The 16,505-nt window shown below is 42.3% G+C and overlaps 1 protein-coding gene across 4 annotated transcripts in view; it reads right to left on the reverse strand.

The window, feature by feature from the left end:
* The window catches only part of TIAM1 (TIAM Rac1 associated GEF 1), a 222,193-nt gene that overhangs the window by 147,307 nt on the left and 58,381 nt on the right, over positions 1 to 16,505 (reverse strand). For 3 of the 4 annotated variants that reach the window (XM_009451179.5, XM_063803682.1, XM_016938459.4), the window contains exons 2-3: positions 11,925 to 12,101; positions 1,175 to 2,148 (exon numbers count right to left, since the gene is read on the reverse strand). In XM_009451179.5, coding sequence (XP_009449454.2) covers positions 1,175 to 2,137 — 963 coding nt within the window. In that variant the 5' untranslated portion in view covers positions 2,138 to 2,148; positions 11,925 to 12,101. The remainder of the gene's footprint in view (positions 1 to 1,174; positions 2,149 to 11,924; positions 12,102 to 16,505) is intronic. The other variant, XM_054675302.2, reaches the window with a different exon arrangement.

A 16,505-nucleotide genomic window follows, 5' to 3' on the forward strand; every position in this document is an offset into this window, starting at 1 on the left:
TCAACCTTGAGGCTGCTCCGCCATTCAAGGCAAACGGACCCAGTCTGGAATTTTAACCTGAAGCACCATCTACAAACCACCTCCACATCCTCAGCAAAAGCCAAGACTCCCTGAACTCTGCCTCAGAGAACAGAAGTACCAGAAAAGGCCCAATGCATGCAGGATTACTCCATATTTCTTTCTTTCTTTCTTTTATTGACACAGTCTCACTATGTTGCCCAGGTGGGACTTAAACTCCTAGGCTCAAAGCATCCCCCTGCCTCAGCCACCAAGCCGGCTCAACTGCCCAACATTTTATTATCCTAATCTTAATTATCATTGCCAACTAAGGTAATGGTGCCACCATTCACTAGGAAAACACTTTCAAAATCTTTTTTTTTTTTTTTTTGAGATGGAGTCTCGCTTTTGTTGCCCAGGCTGGAGTGAAGTCTCTTAGTTTCCTCCCTACGGTTTCATGCACTAGACCCCGAAGCAGGCAAGCTGAGCATCTTTATCCCCATTTTTCAGAGGAATGACTAGAAGTCAGGGTTTGCCTAAGGTCAAACAACTAGCTGGTTGCAAAGTAAGAATTGGAAGCCACCCATGTTATTCCTTCCGCTACACCTCCCTCCAGAGACAGGGCTGGCCAGCATCGCACGGAACAGGAAATTGAAATGGCTCCTGGTAAGGCAGGGAGCCTGCCAACCACCGAGAGAAGCTGACAAGTGACCCAAACCCGCCCAGAATTTAAAATGCCTCCTCAGAGGAGTTGCCGACTAACCTCCTCCCACCTGCTGCAGTGAAGAAATAAGTTCCAAGAGTCTGCAACCCACCATGCCTGTTTTTCCACGTGAAGGACCAAGTTAGAAAGGAAGCTTGAATAAGTGGGATGCTGTTGAAGAACTAAGATGTAGAAGCAGTTTCCCAATATGAACTTACTAGCTTTTTTCCCACTCCTATCACATCGCCACTCCCCCCACACACTTCCCTTAATCCCCACCCCTTAACCACAGAACTATAAGAGGGGCAAAGCAGAAGAGAGAGAAATCCTCCCAAAACAGCACCAGCTGCAGCAACTACCAGGCAAACAGGGTAAAACCCGATTAAAAGATGGAAATCTTCTAAGAGCAAAGTCATGCACTTAAAGAGTCATGCACCATTCCCAAAATATTGAAACAAATTTCAATCACTTTACCTGAGTTGTTTTAGCTCTTCTGCCTTGCATGCTGTTGCTATGGCTAATTTGTGGGTTGGTGGCACCTTCAGAGAGACAGTGAGATTTCCTACAGGGAAGTGTGTTATAATTACTGTACGGAGGAGTCTCTTCAGCAGCAGCTGGTGGCATCTTATGGTTTGCAAGATTGGGAATATCAGACACCAAATTCCGACAGTAGCCTGCAAATTTGCTCCCCGGCCCCCCGTTTGCTGTCACTCCAGAGTTTTTCTGAGCATACAAGTCACCCAAGGAATTGGCTCTCTGACAGGTGCTGAGCTGCCGCGGACTCGCCCGCGTTTCCATCCCCCGAGCCTCCTCGCAGTCCTTCTCTTCGGCGGAACCCAAGATTTCTTCGTTGCTTGTTAAATGTTCTTGGCTCAGATCAGAGAGTGAGAATTCCAGGCTGTCCTCCCGCCAGATGTCTGCAGATTTGGAGCGTTTCTTCTTAAAGCTCGCCGTCTCCATGAAAGTGGGCCCATTGGATGTATAGGAATGCTGCCTCCTGCCTCCCTCAGCCAAATATGTAGCGTCATCCCCGTAAAGCCTGCTCTCCTCAGTGTCTGGCATGCTCTGCACAGAGGCTGCTGTGAGGACGATGCTGCTGTCTACGCTGGGAGTGACAGAAGAGTCAGTGTAAGACACAGGTCTCAAGCCCATGTCCACTCGGTCCACCCAGATGGGGCTCCCGAAGTCTTCTAGGGTACCATCTTGGGAGAAGGGCTCCAGGCCATTTTCAGCCAGGGACTGGGGGATGCTGGGGGTGCTGCTGGATCGGGTGCTCACTTCGGAGTTCCTGTGGATCACCTTCCCCGAGGAAGCGTGCCTGGTCCTCCGCGTCTTGTGCGAGAGGCGCAGGGAGCGGGAAGTGTGCTTGCGCCCCAGGCTGGCATGCTTTTCTCCATAAAACTCGTGCTCTACATGTTGACTTTCTGCGTTTCCCATGGTTTTATGGTCTGCAGCAAAGCGGGGGGAAAGGGGAGAATTGAGTCACTATTAGTACAGGTATAGGCATCTTAGAGAAAGCGCTCAGCCTGCAGGGAGGGCAGAACACCTTGGTTCACAGGGATTGTTAGGTAAGTAACAGCACAACTTCCTATATGCACCTGGTAGGTTCTTGGACTCTTACCTGGGAGCAGGTGAACAGTAACATCATCTACTGAGACTGCCCCCTGAGATGTGAAATGAGCTCATAAATATGAGCATCAGAGAGTTAGACTTGTCTCTGCCCAGAGAGAAGATGGCCACAGGCCATAGCTGAGAGCGCTGCTTTTGGACAGCCAGAAACTCTGCTGACCTTGTCTTCCTTACTAAACACTTGAAGTTCTGCTCCTATCTATACATTGAAAACTCTGAAAGTACAAACCAAAATGTTCACCAAGGGAGTAATTTCTGTTTGAAACGATACACATATTTCAAAGAACAAAACTTAGAGGTGCATTTGGTAACCTCCTTCCCTCCCTGCCAATGGGTACTTTTCGTTTTTTCATTTTTTTGGGGGGGGGGCTCTATTTGAGCTCTAATGATACTTCAAAATCAATCAAAAATGGAAAACCTCAAGGTATAAGTCTGACCAACTTTTCCTAGTAAATCAAAGTCAAAAATTAAAAAAAAAAAGCTTTGACCTTTAATGTCACAGCCTTCTAAGAACCTGGATTTTGGGGCATTTGGGGAGGGCTATGGAGGGGTGGTGGGTATGGGCAAAACAAAATAGAAAAAAATAGAAACTCTGCTCTCTGCTTAGCAGTAGATTAATGGGTTTATTTCTGGGAGCAAATCCAACCTGTGAACATTAATCTGGTACAGCGTGCCCTGCAAACAGAAATTCACATTGTGAAACCACTAAGTGTGATTCCGCCTTCTGGGGCCCCCCAGGTTAATTCAAGTCCCTCCTTAATATTTTCACAGTCTCTCTCACTGACCCGATGACACAATTCTGTTACCCACAGTGGGAAAGAGAAAAATCTTCAAAGCTCGACAACTGTGACTCTACTTAGCCTATTCTTGTTCCATGAGGTCTCTCTAGCGCACTTCAAATTACATGCACTTAATAACGCACATGAAAATAGCTGGAAAGGAAAGAAGAAAAACAGAGTAACTGGGCATATCTCTGAGGTGGTTCTTTTAACCACCTATAGAGCCATTCATTCAGAAATACACATTGAGCACCTACCATGTTCTAGAAGCCAGAGATACAGCAGTGAACAAAAGGGACACATCCCCTACTCTCATGAAGCTAATTTCTAGCCAGGGAAGGCACGTGATAGACAAGAAAGTAAAAGCATCGTGGTGAAGCAGGAAGTGATATTACCGTGATCATTGCAAAGAGATCGAAAGAGCCTGGAACACAATATACCTTCACACTGATCCCGGACTTACTCTATAATTCCACTGTTCAGGCTAAAACGTTGCTGAAACTCTCACCAGCACATCTTCCCTGAAATAAAATTTGTGGCAACACAAAGGGAAACCCTCCATTGAATGTTCCAGTGAGTTAAGGGATAACTCATACAGACACCAGATGTTAAGGTGTTCCCAGGCTGGAATATTCCCCACCAGGTCACACATCACAGGAATCTCAGAGGGAATTTTCCAATAAAGACAATCTCCTTTTTACTAGGAGCAAGTAGATTTCAAAGCAATATGTTCACGCTTCTCTGGTATCTTTAAGAAGCAAGAAAAAAGATAAAAACGAAAAGATCAAACGGTCTGTGCACAACCATTTATATTATCTAAATTCCTAAGAATGGTACATGCTACATTTCTTACAAGTAAAATAAATAAATATGCATTTCAATAACACTAAAGGCTTTGACCAATGCCTTGGAGTTCTTTATTTTTTTAAAGTACGTATTAAGATACCTGGATGTGCCTATGTAACTATATGTTTTGCCAATAAATAAAGACTTAGAACCAATGTTAGTCACAGCCCCATTTTAAGACTCACATAGGTTTAAATTTAAAAGAGGAAAGAACTATGAGGAAATAAATTGAGTAAAAGAAAAGGCAAAACTGTCGCCTCAAATATGCTAAGATTTACCCTCCTCTAGCACATATATCAAAAGTTTGCAAACATAAATTGACACATATATTTTCAACAACAGCTTTCTGGTAAGGCTTGTTTCTGCCAACAGAAAACTCATCAACTTAAAAGCCTCAGGAGAGGTTTCCTGAAGGAAATGGCCCCAACCTTCAAGAATTACCGCACTCCATGCATCACGCTGATGGGTCTGTTATATTAATAGCATTTTTAGTAGCAAGATTCTTTTCAGCTGGCCAAGGTAGGAAAGAAGCCACTTTTATCTTCAGAACTAGAATGCAGAGAGGAATGCCAAATCTCCTAAATCCTACTAAGAGAAACTCTCAAGGGATGGCCTAAGGAGAGTGAGCAGGAAGTTTGAAGCAACTGAAGTTAAGAAAAATAAGTTTCTAGGGATTGCTGAAACACCCTTCAATTTGAAAGCTGTTCCTGAGAGGTTAATAAGAACGATGAAAGCCCATGTGGGATCAGCGGAGGACTCTGAAATAACATCAGCGTGAAAAGTTGAAATTGCTCATTGCATACAGGAGACACAATCTCCACTTCAGGGACAACCCCTGCCCCACTGGCAACCCCCAGAAAGTTGGTGAACTTTAAGTTTGTTTGTTTGTTTGTTTTTTGAGACGGAGTCTTGCTCTGTCGCCCAGGCTGGAGTGCGGTGGCACGATCTTGGCTCACTGCAAGCTCCACCTCCCAGGTTCACGCCATTCTCCTGCCTCAGCCTCCTGAGTAGCTGGGACTACAGGCACCCGCCACCACGCCTGGCTAATTTTTTGTATTTTTATTAGAGACAGGGTTTCACTACGTTAGCCAGGATGGTCTCAATCTCCTGACCTTGTGATCTGCCCACCTAGGCCTCCCAAAGTGCTGGGATTACAGGCGTGAGCCACTGCGCCCGGCCGATGAATTGTAAGTTTTACCCTTTCCATGTACAAATGTAAAATGCCAGCTACTTCCATCATCTTAATTTCTTCCTATTCAATCTTACTTAACCCTTTTTATTTTTATCTTCAACAAACAAAACCTGATTTGCATTTTATATTTGTGTGGGTTTTGTTGTTCCTGTAGCCCAAAGAAAGCAAATTCAGAGCATAAATTAACTTTTACTTTTTTTACGGCTTCCACAAGACTAGAAATATTCCACGCACGATAAAGCATCAGTAAATATCGGTGCATTTTAGTAACAAAAGCAAAAAGTGAAGGACCAGCACCTCACTAACATCATCACACAGTCACTAGGTAGGAGAGAGAATATTTGGGACAAGGAGGACAGGCTGAAATGCAAAAATTGGGATTGACATTGAAAAGGTGGATGCCAGAAAACTGGTACTAGATCTCAAGCTTGGAAACACTACCAGTTTTAAATTCATTAAACTCTTAATTTCAGACTATGATTTACTTATATAGAATGTTAGTGGTCCCACATAGCTCTCATGTTTAGGGACTAGGTAGGAGGGAGGGAGGACAAGCTTTTAGCCTAAGAACAACTCTCCATATTCAAACCTCAAGTCTGGCTTCTCGTGCTTTTCTTTCTTTCCAATCTTCTAAGTCAAGCTTGTCCAACCCATAGCCCACAGGCCACATGGATGGCTTTGAATGCAGCCCAACACAAATTCATACACTTTCTTAAAACACCATGAGATTTTTTTGCGATTTTGGTTTTTTTGGCTCATCCGTTAGCGTTAGTGTTAGTGTATCTTATGTGTGGCCCAAGACAATTCTTCTTCTTCCAATGTGGCCCAGGGAAGCCAAAAGATTGGACATCCCTGTTCTAAGTTCTGGCTTCCTTAGCCTGCCTCAGGGCCGGTGCCTGTCCCTCTGCCTAGAACGCTCTGCCTTTCCGCCTACTCCACCAAGTTCCTTCAGACCTTCAATCAAATGTCCCCTGGTCAAGGAGGCCTTTCCTGACCCCTCCATCTAAAATGACAACCAGTGCTGCAGCACTCAACATTTCTTACCCCTCTTCTTTTGCTTTGCCTTCACATTGATCATAATTGTAACCAACATATATTTCACTTACTGGTCTTTCTTATTCTCTATCCTTTCCCACTAGAGCCTAAGCTTCAGGAGGGCTGGAAGTGTCTTGTTTCCTGCTGTATCCTCATTGCCTAGAACCCAGCCTGAAAGGTTGTAGGTGGTCCATTAAAAAAACACCAAAAACCCAAAAGAAAAAAAAAAATACTGGAATGAATGAATGACAAAGACACTTTAATCTAAGATGTGAAAACTCATACAACTACAATGCAACATAGGTGAGAACATGACCACAATGCTAATGAGACACAGCACACATCAGTCTTAAATACGCTAGCCTCTTCTCTCAGGATGCCTGGAAGAAACTTCCCAATCAGCTCTCTGCTCTCTGGGTCCCTTCCACCTGCAGGTCTGTGTCAGTCCCTTACTCTGGACCACTGGGTTGAAGGTCATCCTGATCCATGAACTTAGGGGTGAGGGTGTTCAGCTTGTGCTCCAGTGTGTTCCCCTCCCACCCCCAATTCTTCCTGGGGAAAGAATTAAGGGCTTGCACCTGTCTAATTCCACTGAATTCTTGCCTCCAGTTCCTATCTTCCTCTTCCTTTTGGAGCCGCAGTGCAGAGGTTCAGGAATGAGGTTAAGAGTTGAGAGGGCACCTCTCCCCATAGTCAGGGTAATAAGTGTAGAACTGCTCAGGCCTAGGACGATCCAGAGAAAGTGAGAGCAAAGGAGGCTTAGTGGCATGATGGGCAAGAGTGTCATCTGAAAGTGGTATGGGGTCAGAGCATCAGGAGTTCCTGGGGGAGTGCTCAGGGCCAGGGATCAAAGACAATAGGATGAGTGTGATTTTTCTATTCTTACCAACACCATGATCCCTCTCTTAAAGTGATGAGTTAAACTTTTCAATAAGTAATCACCTTAAGGGCCTTTAAATCCCATCAAATTAAATGCAGATGCTCCTCCATTTATGATGCGGTCATGTCCTCATAAACCCATTGTAAGGTGAAAATATCCTAAGTCAAAAATTCATTTAATACACCTAACCTACCAAACATCATAGCTCAGCATAGCTTACCCTAAATGGCTCAGAACACTTACATTAGCCTACAGTTGAGCAAAATCATCTGACACAAAGCCTATTTTAAGTATTGAATGTTTGTTGAATATTTATTTATCATAAGTGTTGAATATTTCATGTAACTTACTGAATACTGTGCTGAAAGTGAAAAACAAAATGACTGTATGTGTACGACTGTAAAGTTAAAAAAACACAAGTCAAACCACCCTAAGTTGGGGACTGTCTACACATAGTAAATGAGTTAAAAGGTATTTTAAGAAACTTTATCAATATACACAAATACTTATTAGTTAGGGTGGTTCATATATATATATCAGGTAGGTGGTCATTTCTCAGGGGCTGCTTTTATAGATTTATTAGGCTACTAAGCCTTTTGTAAAAAAAAAAAAAAAAAAAAGATATAGAACTATATACATATATTGAAACAATGTCAAATTCCTGGCTTTAGTATTTTACTATAATCATGTAAGATGCAACCATTAGAAAAAACTGGGTGATGGTTACATTTCCTGCATACAATTTCCTGTGAATCATAATTATTTTGAAATAAAAAGTTGAACAAACAAAACGAGCCTTAACTATCTAACTGAATATTCTAATGAAACTGTAGTTTAAAGTAAGGGTTCTTCCAAAAGAAATATAGTTGAATCCCCTTTTATTTTTAGCTGAAAAGCATCTAGAATATTCTAACATAATTTCAATGAATTAGGCAACAACAACAACAAAAAAGCAAGCATTTAGCATCATCTGGCAAAATGTGATCAGAAAGTACAAAGCAAACAGAACAGTGGTCCAAAATGAGGTTAAATAAAGAGGTGATGTTGATTATAGGATAAAGCTTCTGTCTTAATAAACTAGTGAAAAAAAAATAAGTTGTTAATATCTGGTGCCAGCAAGTTGGAGTAAACCAACTAAGGCCTATCTTGCCCCAGCTAATGACAACTAAAAACTCTGGACCAAAAAGTAAACAAAAGCAAACAAATTAAAAAAAAATAAAAAAAGATCAAAACCTGAGGATGCCACCCATTTAAGGGTGAGTTTCCTATTTTGTTTTTGTTGTCCTAATTTCTCACCCAGCCTTATACCAAGGGTGAGTACGGCTCCAGTGAAGCTATGGCACAGGCAACAAAAACTCTGGATCAGACCTTGTTGTTCCACCCAGAGGAATCAAGAATGGTCCCTGTAAGCCAGAGAGAGTGTGGAGATCTTAGAGAAGAGAGAACTGGAAAAGAACATCCCATAATGGTGTGTATAAATCTGCACAAGTGACAGGCTCACTCCTCAGATGCACATGCCTAGGACTGACCCAAAGCAAGACAGCAAAAGCTTTGAGAACTGAATCATGACATAAACCACAGCCCAACCCTCAGACTAACCCCTGAGTGGCACAAAAACGGGACAAACTCAAAGCAGTATACCAAAGGCTTTGAAAACTGAACTGACATTAGAGCCTCCACCCACGGAGGTGAGATAGCACTTACAATCTGAACCAAGTCAGGTTGACTGCCTGCAAAATAACAACAAGGAAAAATCAATATTCTCCAGATGATGTAACAATACCTGGAGTATCACAACATAATATTCAAAATGCCCACAATGCATTCCAAAGAACCAGGAAAATTTAATTAGCTCTCAGGGGTAAGGACAATCAATAGATGCCAATCCCAAGGTTGCCCAGATGTTGGAATTATCACACAAAGATTTTTAAAGCAACTATTACAAGTGTGCTTCCTGAGTAAATGTAAACACCCTTGAAATTAATGAGAAACTTAACTGCTTGCAATGCCTGTGCAAGATCATTATGAACATCAATGATGATATTAATACATGAGTAAATGCTGGGCATGGTGGCTCATGCCTGATCCCAGCACTCTGGGGGGCCGAGGTAGTTGGATCACTTGAGGTCAGGAGTTCAAGACCAGCCTGGCCAACATGGCAAAAACCCATCTCTACAAAAATACAAAAATTAGCCAGGCATGGTACACACCTATAATCCCAGCTCTACTTGGGAGGCTGGGGCAGGAGAATCACTTGAACCCAGGAGGCAGAGGCTGCAGTGAGCCAAGATCGTGCTACTGCACTCCAGCCTGGGAAATAGTGCGAGACTCCTTCTCAAAAAAAAAAAGTACATGAGTAAACAAACAGAACACACATAAAAAAGAAAGGTCAACCCTATATGACCCAAGATACAGCACGTACCTTGCATTTTTAAACCACCTGTACTGCATAAGAAAATATTCCAGTTAATAGAAAGCCACCCTGTGTTCAAAGTCCTGGGCATAAAGAACATAGAAAAATATTTCCACAACCACAGATTGTTGAGGGAAAACAGGAAAGAAAAAGACACAAAGGAATCTGGAAACAACTTCATCACCTTGAGAACTAAGGAGGTTATAATAATATTTTTATGGTTTAGGATGTCTAATGCCCTCAATTACACCAGCGGTTCCAGTGGTGCTCCTAGCAGACAGCAGGACAGGATGCCTCACCCCCTAGCTGAAGAACAGGAAACTTCCACATGAACAATGCCCAGCCCTGTGGGTCAGCTGGCCAGGGCTTGCCCCGTGTGGGAGTAAATAATCCAAAAGGTGATTCTACCACTGGGGTCAAACATCTCTAGTGCAAAATTCTTCTCATCTTCCAGAATTAAAATCTGAGATTTGAGATGCACGTTCAACATACAGACCTTGAGACAGCTAAAAATTTTCTCCAAGAATATTAAGATGTGGCTGGGGGCGGTGGCTCACACCTGTAATCCCAGCACTTTGAGAGGCTGAGGCAGGTGGATCACTTGAGGTCACGAGTTTGAGACTAGTCTGGCCAGTATGGTGAAACCCTATCTCTACTAAAAACTACAAAAATCAGCTGGGTGTGGTGGGGGCGGGGGGCAGGGGTGCCTGTAATCCCAGCTACTCGGGAGGCTGAGGCACGAGAATCTCTTGAACCCTGGAGGCGGAGATTGCAGTGAGCCGAGATTGCACCATTGCACTCCAGCCTGGGTGACAGAGCAAAATGCTGTCTCAAGTTAAAAAAAAAAAAAAAAAAAAAAGAATATTAATATGTAAATATTTCACATGCATATACACATGATAAATCTGCGTAAGAATTTTAAAAAGCAATTATTCCGGATGGATTGCTTGTAGGGCGTTTTAATTTTCACAATTACACCTTTTTTTTGGTATTTTCTAATGTTTTTATAGTAAATACGTAATTCACTTTAAGGAAAGTAAAATAAATAGAACATGCCAACAGGTTTTTAAGTCACCGAATTTTTTTTTACAGTTGAAGAGAGTAAGGATGTGGGCACTATGCTGACAGCTACAACAAAACGGCATCAAACCCAAACTCTAAAACAGATGGCCTGGGAAAATTACCTAAGATGAAGAAAATACTACCTAGCTTGGACTTATTCTACTTTTTCGCTATATTTCAATGGCACACTGACCTCCTCTCATTGTATCTATGGCAGGGTTATTTGTACACTGGCACATTTGTCTTGTTTTTAAGTACCCTCTTCTCATATTATTATAAAATCTCAATGGCAGAAACCATCTCTTACTTGTGATGGTAACCTAAATATACGGAAGTTTTCGTCTGGCTCTTCTGAGTGGGAATGTTCAACACCGACATTGCCTTATAACAAGGGCACTTCAAATACATAAAACCTTAGATCTCACTGGTGGGTCCATGATCATCCAATTCATATCATATTCAAGTTAACTGTGAAAGCAAGGTTTCTCTGTCGTTGGGAAGGACGTTGTGAAATCTGACCATAAGGCATTTAATGATGTAAGTTATAATGATTAATAATATAAATTTTCACTCCCCTGAGGTATTTAAAAACTTATTAAAATAAACGTAATCATTACCCTTCTATGACTTGAAAACAGGCCTCCAAAACTGCAGGAGAAAGGATGAAATGTATTTATTTCTAAGTTAAATTTGAAGCGAAATCACAAGACAACAGATTGCAAATGTAAAATTAGATTCTAGTGGGAGGTCTTGGTTTCAAGCCTGTTTTTTCCCTACTGGAGGCTGAGCTTGAAGACGGTGTTGGGGGGTGGGGGTGAGGGAGAGCTAAGATTAAATTGAGAAGAAGTTCTGAAAGTTTTCGCTAAATCGTTACAACCCATGAAAAGAGTTTTGCCAAGTCACACACAAATACCCTGAACACCAGAGACTAAGCAGGAAAGTTTTGCAACAAATATAAGATGATCTTTGATTTTGAAAAGATTATTATTTTGACTGTGTTTATTTTTACTTTTCAAAGATTATCCAAAGCAGAAACAAAACATATCATTGTTTTCAAGTCAGATTTTGAAGCTCGGGTTTGCCTTTTTCAAACATAATCCGATATAAAGATGGTGAAGCCCGGGGATAAATTTACGAGATCCTGAGGGCAATTCACAGCGGAGAAAGGATTTCATAGGCACCTACTTTGTCTTTTCTGTTTTGTTTTAACGCTAATGCTTTCGAATTGTCAGATAGGTGTAACCCTAATCCAAGGAAGTGATTCCAAATTCTTTTTCCCACGAGCTACACACAACAATGATAGTAAAACGTATCTGTCCCACCACCTTTGAAGCATTTCCATTAATTCATACAAACATATAGGCTCAAATATACATATGCAAACCTACCTTAAAAGGCAACAGTGGTCCCCAGCCCAACTTGCTCCAAGAGCACTGTGGCATTTAGATATTGAGGTTGGAAATGATGTCCGGATGAACAGCCACAGGGCTGGGGACGATGTCAGCACCTGCCCCCTGCGGTGGCCATCACAGTTTCATCTAAGTCTGTGAGAATGCGCCAAAAACCTGGAGAGGAGCAGGTCAGAGGAGATAGAAAAACAGAAAGAAAATGATGAGGCAGAAGGAAGGAAATGGGCATTTTCTGTCAAACCCATTTCATCAATTCCATGACATCAACTTTTTGTGAAATACTGTCAGAGACGTTTGAACCACAGCAACTCCATCTTAAATAGGAGCTGGGTAAAATGAGGCTGAAACCTACTGGTCTGCATTCCCAGATGCTTAAGGCATTCTAACTCACAGGATGAGGCAGGAGGTCAGCACAAGATACAGGTCATAAAGACTTTGCTGATAAAACAGATAGCAGTAAAGAAGTCCGCTAAAACCCACCAAAACCAAGATCGTGACAAGAGTGACCTCTGGTCATCCTCACTGCTACACTCCCACCAGCACCATGATAGTTTACAATGCCATGGCAAGGTCAGGAAATTACCTTATATGGTCTAGAAAGGGGAGGCATGGGCTGGGTGTGGTGGCTCACGCCTGTAATCCCAGCACTTTGGGAGGCCAAGGCAGGCGGATCACCTGAGGTCAGGAGTTCAAGACCAGCCTGGCCAACATGGTGAAACCCCATCTTTACTAAAATACAAAAATTACCCAGGCATGATGGTAGGTGCTTGTAATCCCAGATACTCAGGAGGCTGTGGCGGGAGAATCGCTGGAACCCAGGAGGTGGAGGTTGCAGTGAGCCAAGATCACACCTTTGCACTCCAGCCTGGGAGGCATGAATAATCCACCCCGTTTAGCATATCATCAAGAAATAACCATGAAAATGGGCAACCAGCAACCCTCGGGGCTGCTCTGTCTATGGAGTAGCCATTCTTTTATTCCTTCACTTTCTTAATAAACTTGCTTTCACTTTATAGACTCTCCCTGAATTCTTTCCTGTGCGAGATCCAAGAACCCTCTCTTAGAGTCTGGATCGGGACCTCTTTCCTGTAACAATATGACATCCCAAATCAAACGATGCAACATTTGGATACAGCCATAAAATGACAGGCTTAAATCAGATAAATAAATAAATACACACCAGCCTATTTACATTTAGGGTAATACATAGCCCTACAGACTAAGTTATCTTATTATTTTAACCTATCTGTGTATATTAAGGTGTTGGACAACAGAAACAGGTTACTACAGAATGATTCCCATGTCCCACTCAATCTTCAGAGTCTCAAGAAACAGAAATGAAAGGAAACCAGCAACCCTCAGTTATTCTCAAAGTAGTGCTGTATTTATAACAAACATTGAAGAAAATGCTGAAAGAGAGTAAAACAGAAGCCCAAATCACTTACATAGAACTTTCCATTGTATACACGTTTTCTTACGAAGGCAAACATCAAATTCAGAGAAAATGCATGAAGAATATGCACAGGAAAAAATTTAGGTAAAAGATCCAAACTGCAATTTAACATGGAAAATCAATGGACAAGAGCTCCAGGAACACGTGGGGTTAATGGGGTTGTTTTATTTCCTTCATCTTTTTAAAGCCTGCTGGTAGAGGTGAAATTACAAATACTAAGGCAAGCAAAAGAAAGGCCTGAAGGGCCTCTTTGGGTGGCTTCATTTTGGTACTTTCTTCCCAGACATTCCCCTGGGGCTGCCCGCTGCTGGTGGTTTCAGCAGGTGGGAACCTGAGATGACAAATACTTTGAGCAGGAATATGAAGAAAACTGCCTATTTTGTGGAAAGGAGCCACATACAGGCAGTAAATAAATACATACGTCTATCCAGAATGGAACAATAAGCAAAGACAGTTCTTCCTTATCTTGGAAAATATGCTATTTAACCATGAAGTTAGTGACTCATGCTTGCAGGGAAAGGAGCACGAGTTCTCAGCAATACCCCATTATTACCCCACAATATATTCCCTTTCCACAATTCCCCCATTGCTACCCGGTTGGCTCCCTTTCCCTGGGCATCCTCCTTAAACGGCTCTCTGCAAATTTCCGAATTTCCAAAGCAGTTCCTGAATTGCTTAGGAACTGGCAGAAATTAATAAGCAATAGCCCATTTATGCTGAAATGGACTCATTACGGTGCCAGCTGCCAATAATTTGCAAGGCTGGATTCTTCCTGGCAAAGGAGGCTGGCAGGCGGCTGTCCTTCCACCTGCACAACGGAGGCTGATAATGCATTTTCTATACTTTAAAAAAATTACGTGTTCAGATAGAATAAAATTTTTTCTCTATCTATATTCTTCTAGTCCCTGAACAAAAAAAATATAAATAAATAAACAAACAAAAACTATACAGAGAGAAAGGGCATTATTTGAAAAACACGAAGGAAAGCAAAACGGAGTCGATTTGGTATAACTTCTTTCTGATTTTGGTGGGGAAAAAATTTGCCTCTGACCCTGGTTGCGGAACTGATCCACGACATGGACTAATGAAGAGCTCCACAATCAGCAGATATGCTAAGGTCACAATGTGCCAACAAGTACGTATCCATTTCCCTTACAGCAGGTTAATTGTATCATGGCCTTGTGAATGGATGCCACCATGGCAATTTGGGAACTATCAGTACTCTGGGTTTTCTCCAAGAGCTGCAAAGAACTCAGTTTCACTGGGAGACAGCTACGTACCAAGCTCAGTGTTGGGAGTCCAAGCTGGGAGTCGGGCTGCACGCATCCGGTCATATCTTGGCTTTGCAAGTCAAATCTTTACTTTCAGCGTGACTTGGGGCAAACTCTAAATGTCCTATCCCTCTAACAGGTGGGGATGATAAGATTCCTAAATCATTGGGTTGTCATGAGCATTAAATGAGATCATCTATGTTACAGAATTTGACTCGTGCCTATCCCATTATCGTTTCTCAATAAATGTTACCCTATCTCAGGATCGGTTCTCAATAAACATTAGCTATTATTTCCACTACTATTTAAAATGTTTAAACCATAAAGAATGTGCTACAGAATGGGCCAGTATTATGCAGGCTTCCTTAGCAAAATGATACCTAATTCATTGAAACTGAATCATATGTTATAAATTGAATGACATCAGTCACCTTAAATTTGCTGTGGAACAAGGAGAATTAACTAATCCAGCTAGAAGATGCATGTGGTCTACTCAATTGGCTACAGCTCACACAGACACACAGACACACACAGACACACACGCGTGCACACACACACACACGCACAGCCATACTGATGAAATCCAGCAGTACCAGTAGGCCTGCTTACATTACGTTAAGATGACTCCTAGGGAAGCGAATGCTGAAATTACCAAGTTTTTCAGTCTCACTCTGAGGCATCCTTGATATGGTTTGGCAGTGTCCCCACCCAAATCTCATCTTGAATTGTAACTCCCACATTCCCACATGTCATGGGAGGGACCCAGTGAAACATAGTTGAATCATGGAGGTGGGTCTTTCTTGTGCTGTTCTCCCAATTGGTGAGTGAGTCTCATGAGAGCTGATGGTTTTAAAAAGAGGAGTTTCCCTGCACGAGCTCTCTCTTTGCCTACGGCCATCCAGGTAAGATGTGACTTTCTCCTCCCTGCCTTCCTCCTTGATTGTGAGGCATCCCCAGCCACGTGGAACTGTGAGTCCAATTAAACCTCTTTCTTTTGTAAATTGCCCAGTCTGGGGTATGTGTTTATCAGCAGGATGAAAATGGACTAATACAATCCTCAATTCATATGGCCAATTTCTGTGTCATGTGTCAAATAACCAGTTTTCACAGGAAAATGTGTGTACTGGAAGTATTACCAAAACTAATTTCAGGCTTCAAATACCCGCAAAAATTGATGGGGCTGAGAAGTCCCACTGCTCCACTCCTGTAATATTATTTAAGATGAAAATACGGTGTCAGAAATACTGTGTCCACAGCATTTAATCCTTGGCTTTTCCAAAAATGTCTGCCAAACCAGAACTTTCTTTTTCACCTTCAAAGTGTCAAAGACACTTGGGGGTGGGGGGGCAGGGGACAGACACAGTGGCTCATGCCTGTAACCGTAGTGCTTTGGGAGGTTGAGGTGGGAGGATGGCTTGAGGACAGGAGTTCAAGACCAGCCTGGGCAAAACAGTGAGACACCCACCTCTACAAAAAATAAAAAAAATTAGCTGGGTGTGGTGGCGTATGTGTACTCCCAGCTACTTGGGAGGCTGAGGTCAGAGGATCCCTTGAGCCCAGGAGTTTGAGGTTATAGCCTGGGCAACAAAGTGAGACCCTAACTCAAAAAAAAAAAAAAAAAAAAAAACAATGACAAAAAAACACACTCATAAGGGAAATTCTGTCATTTTTAAGTCCTTGCAAGTTCCAGGCATCAGTGTGCAGAGAAAAGGATACTGTATTGTATTTGCCCTCAAAATACCCAGGTTCAATTACCAGGTGCTATTACTTCATAAATAAAGTGACTTTTGGATAGTAAATTACCCATTCTGAAAACCATCAGAAAAAATGAGGACG

The sequence above is a fragment of the Pan troglodytes genome, chromosome 22, assembly GCF_028858775.2.
Source record: "Pan troglodytes isolate AG18354 chromosome 22, NHGRI_mPanTro3-v2.0_pri, whole genome shotgun sequence".
In the NCBI taxonomy this organism is placed as follows: domain Eukaryota; kingdom Metazoa; phylum Chordata; class Mammalia; order Primates; family Hominidae; genus Pan; species Pan troglodytes.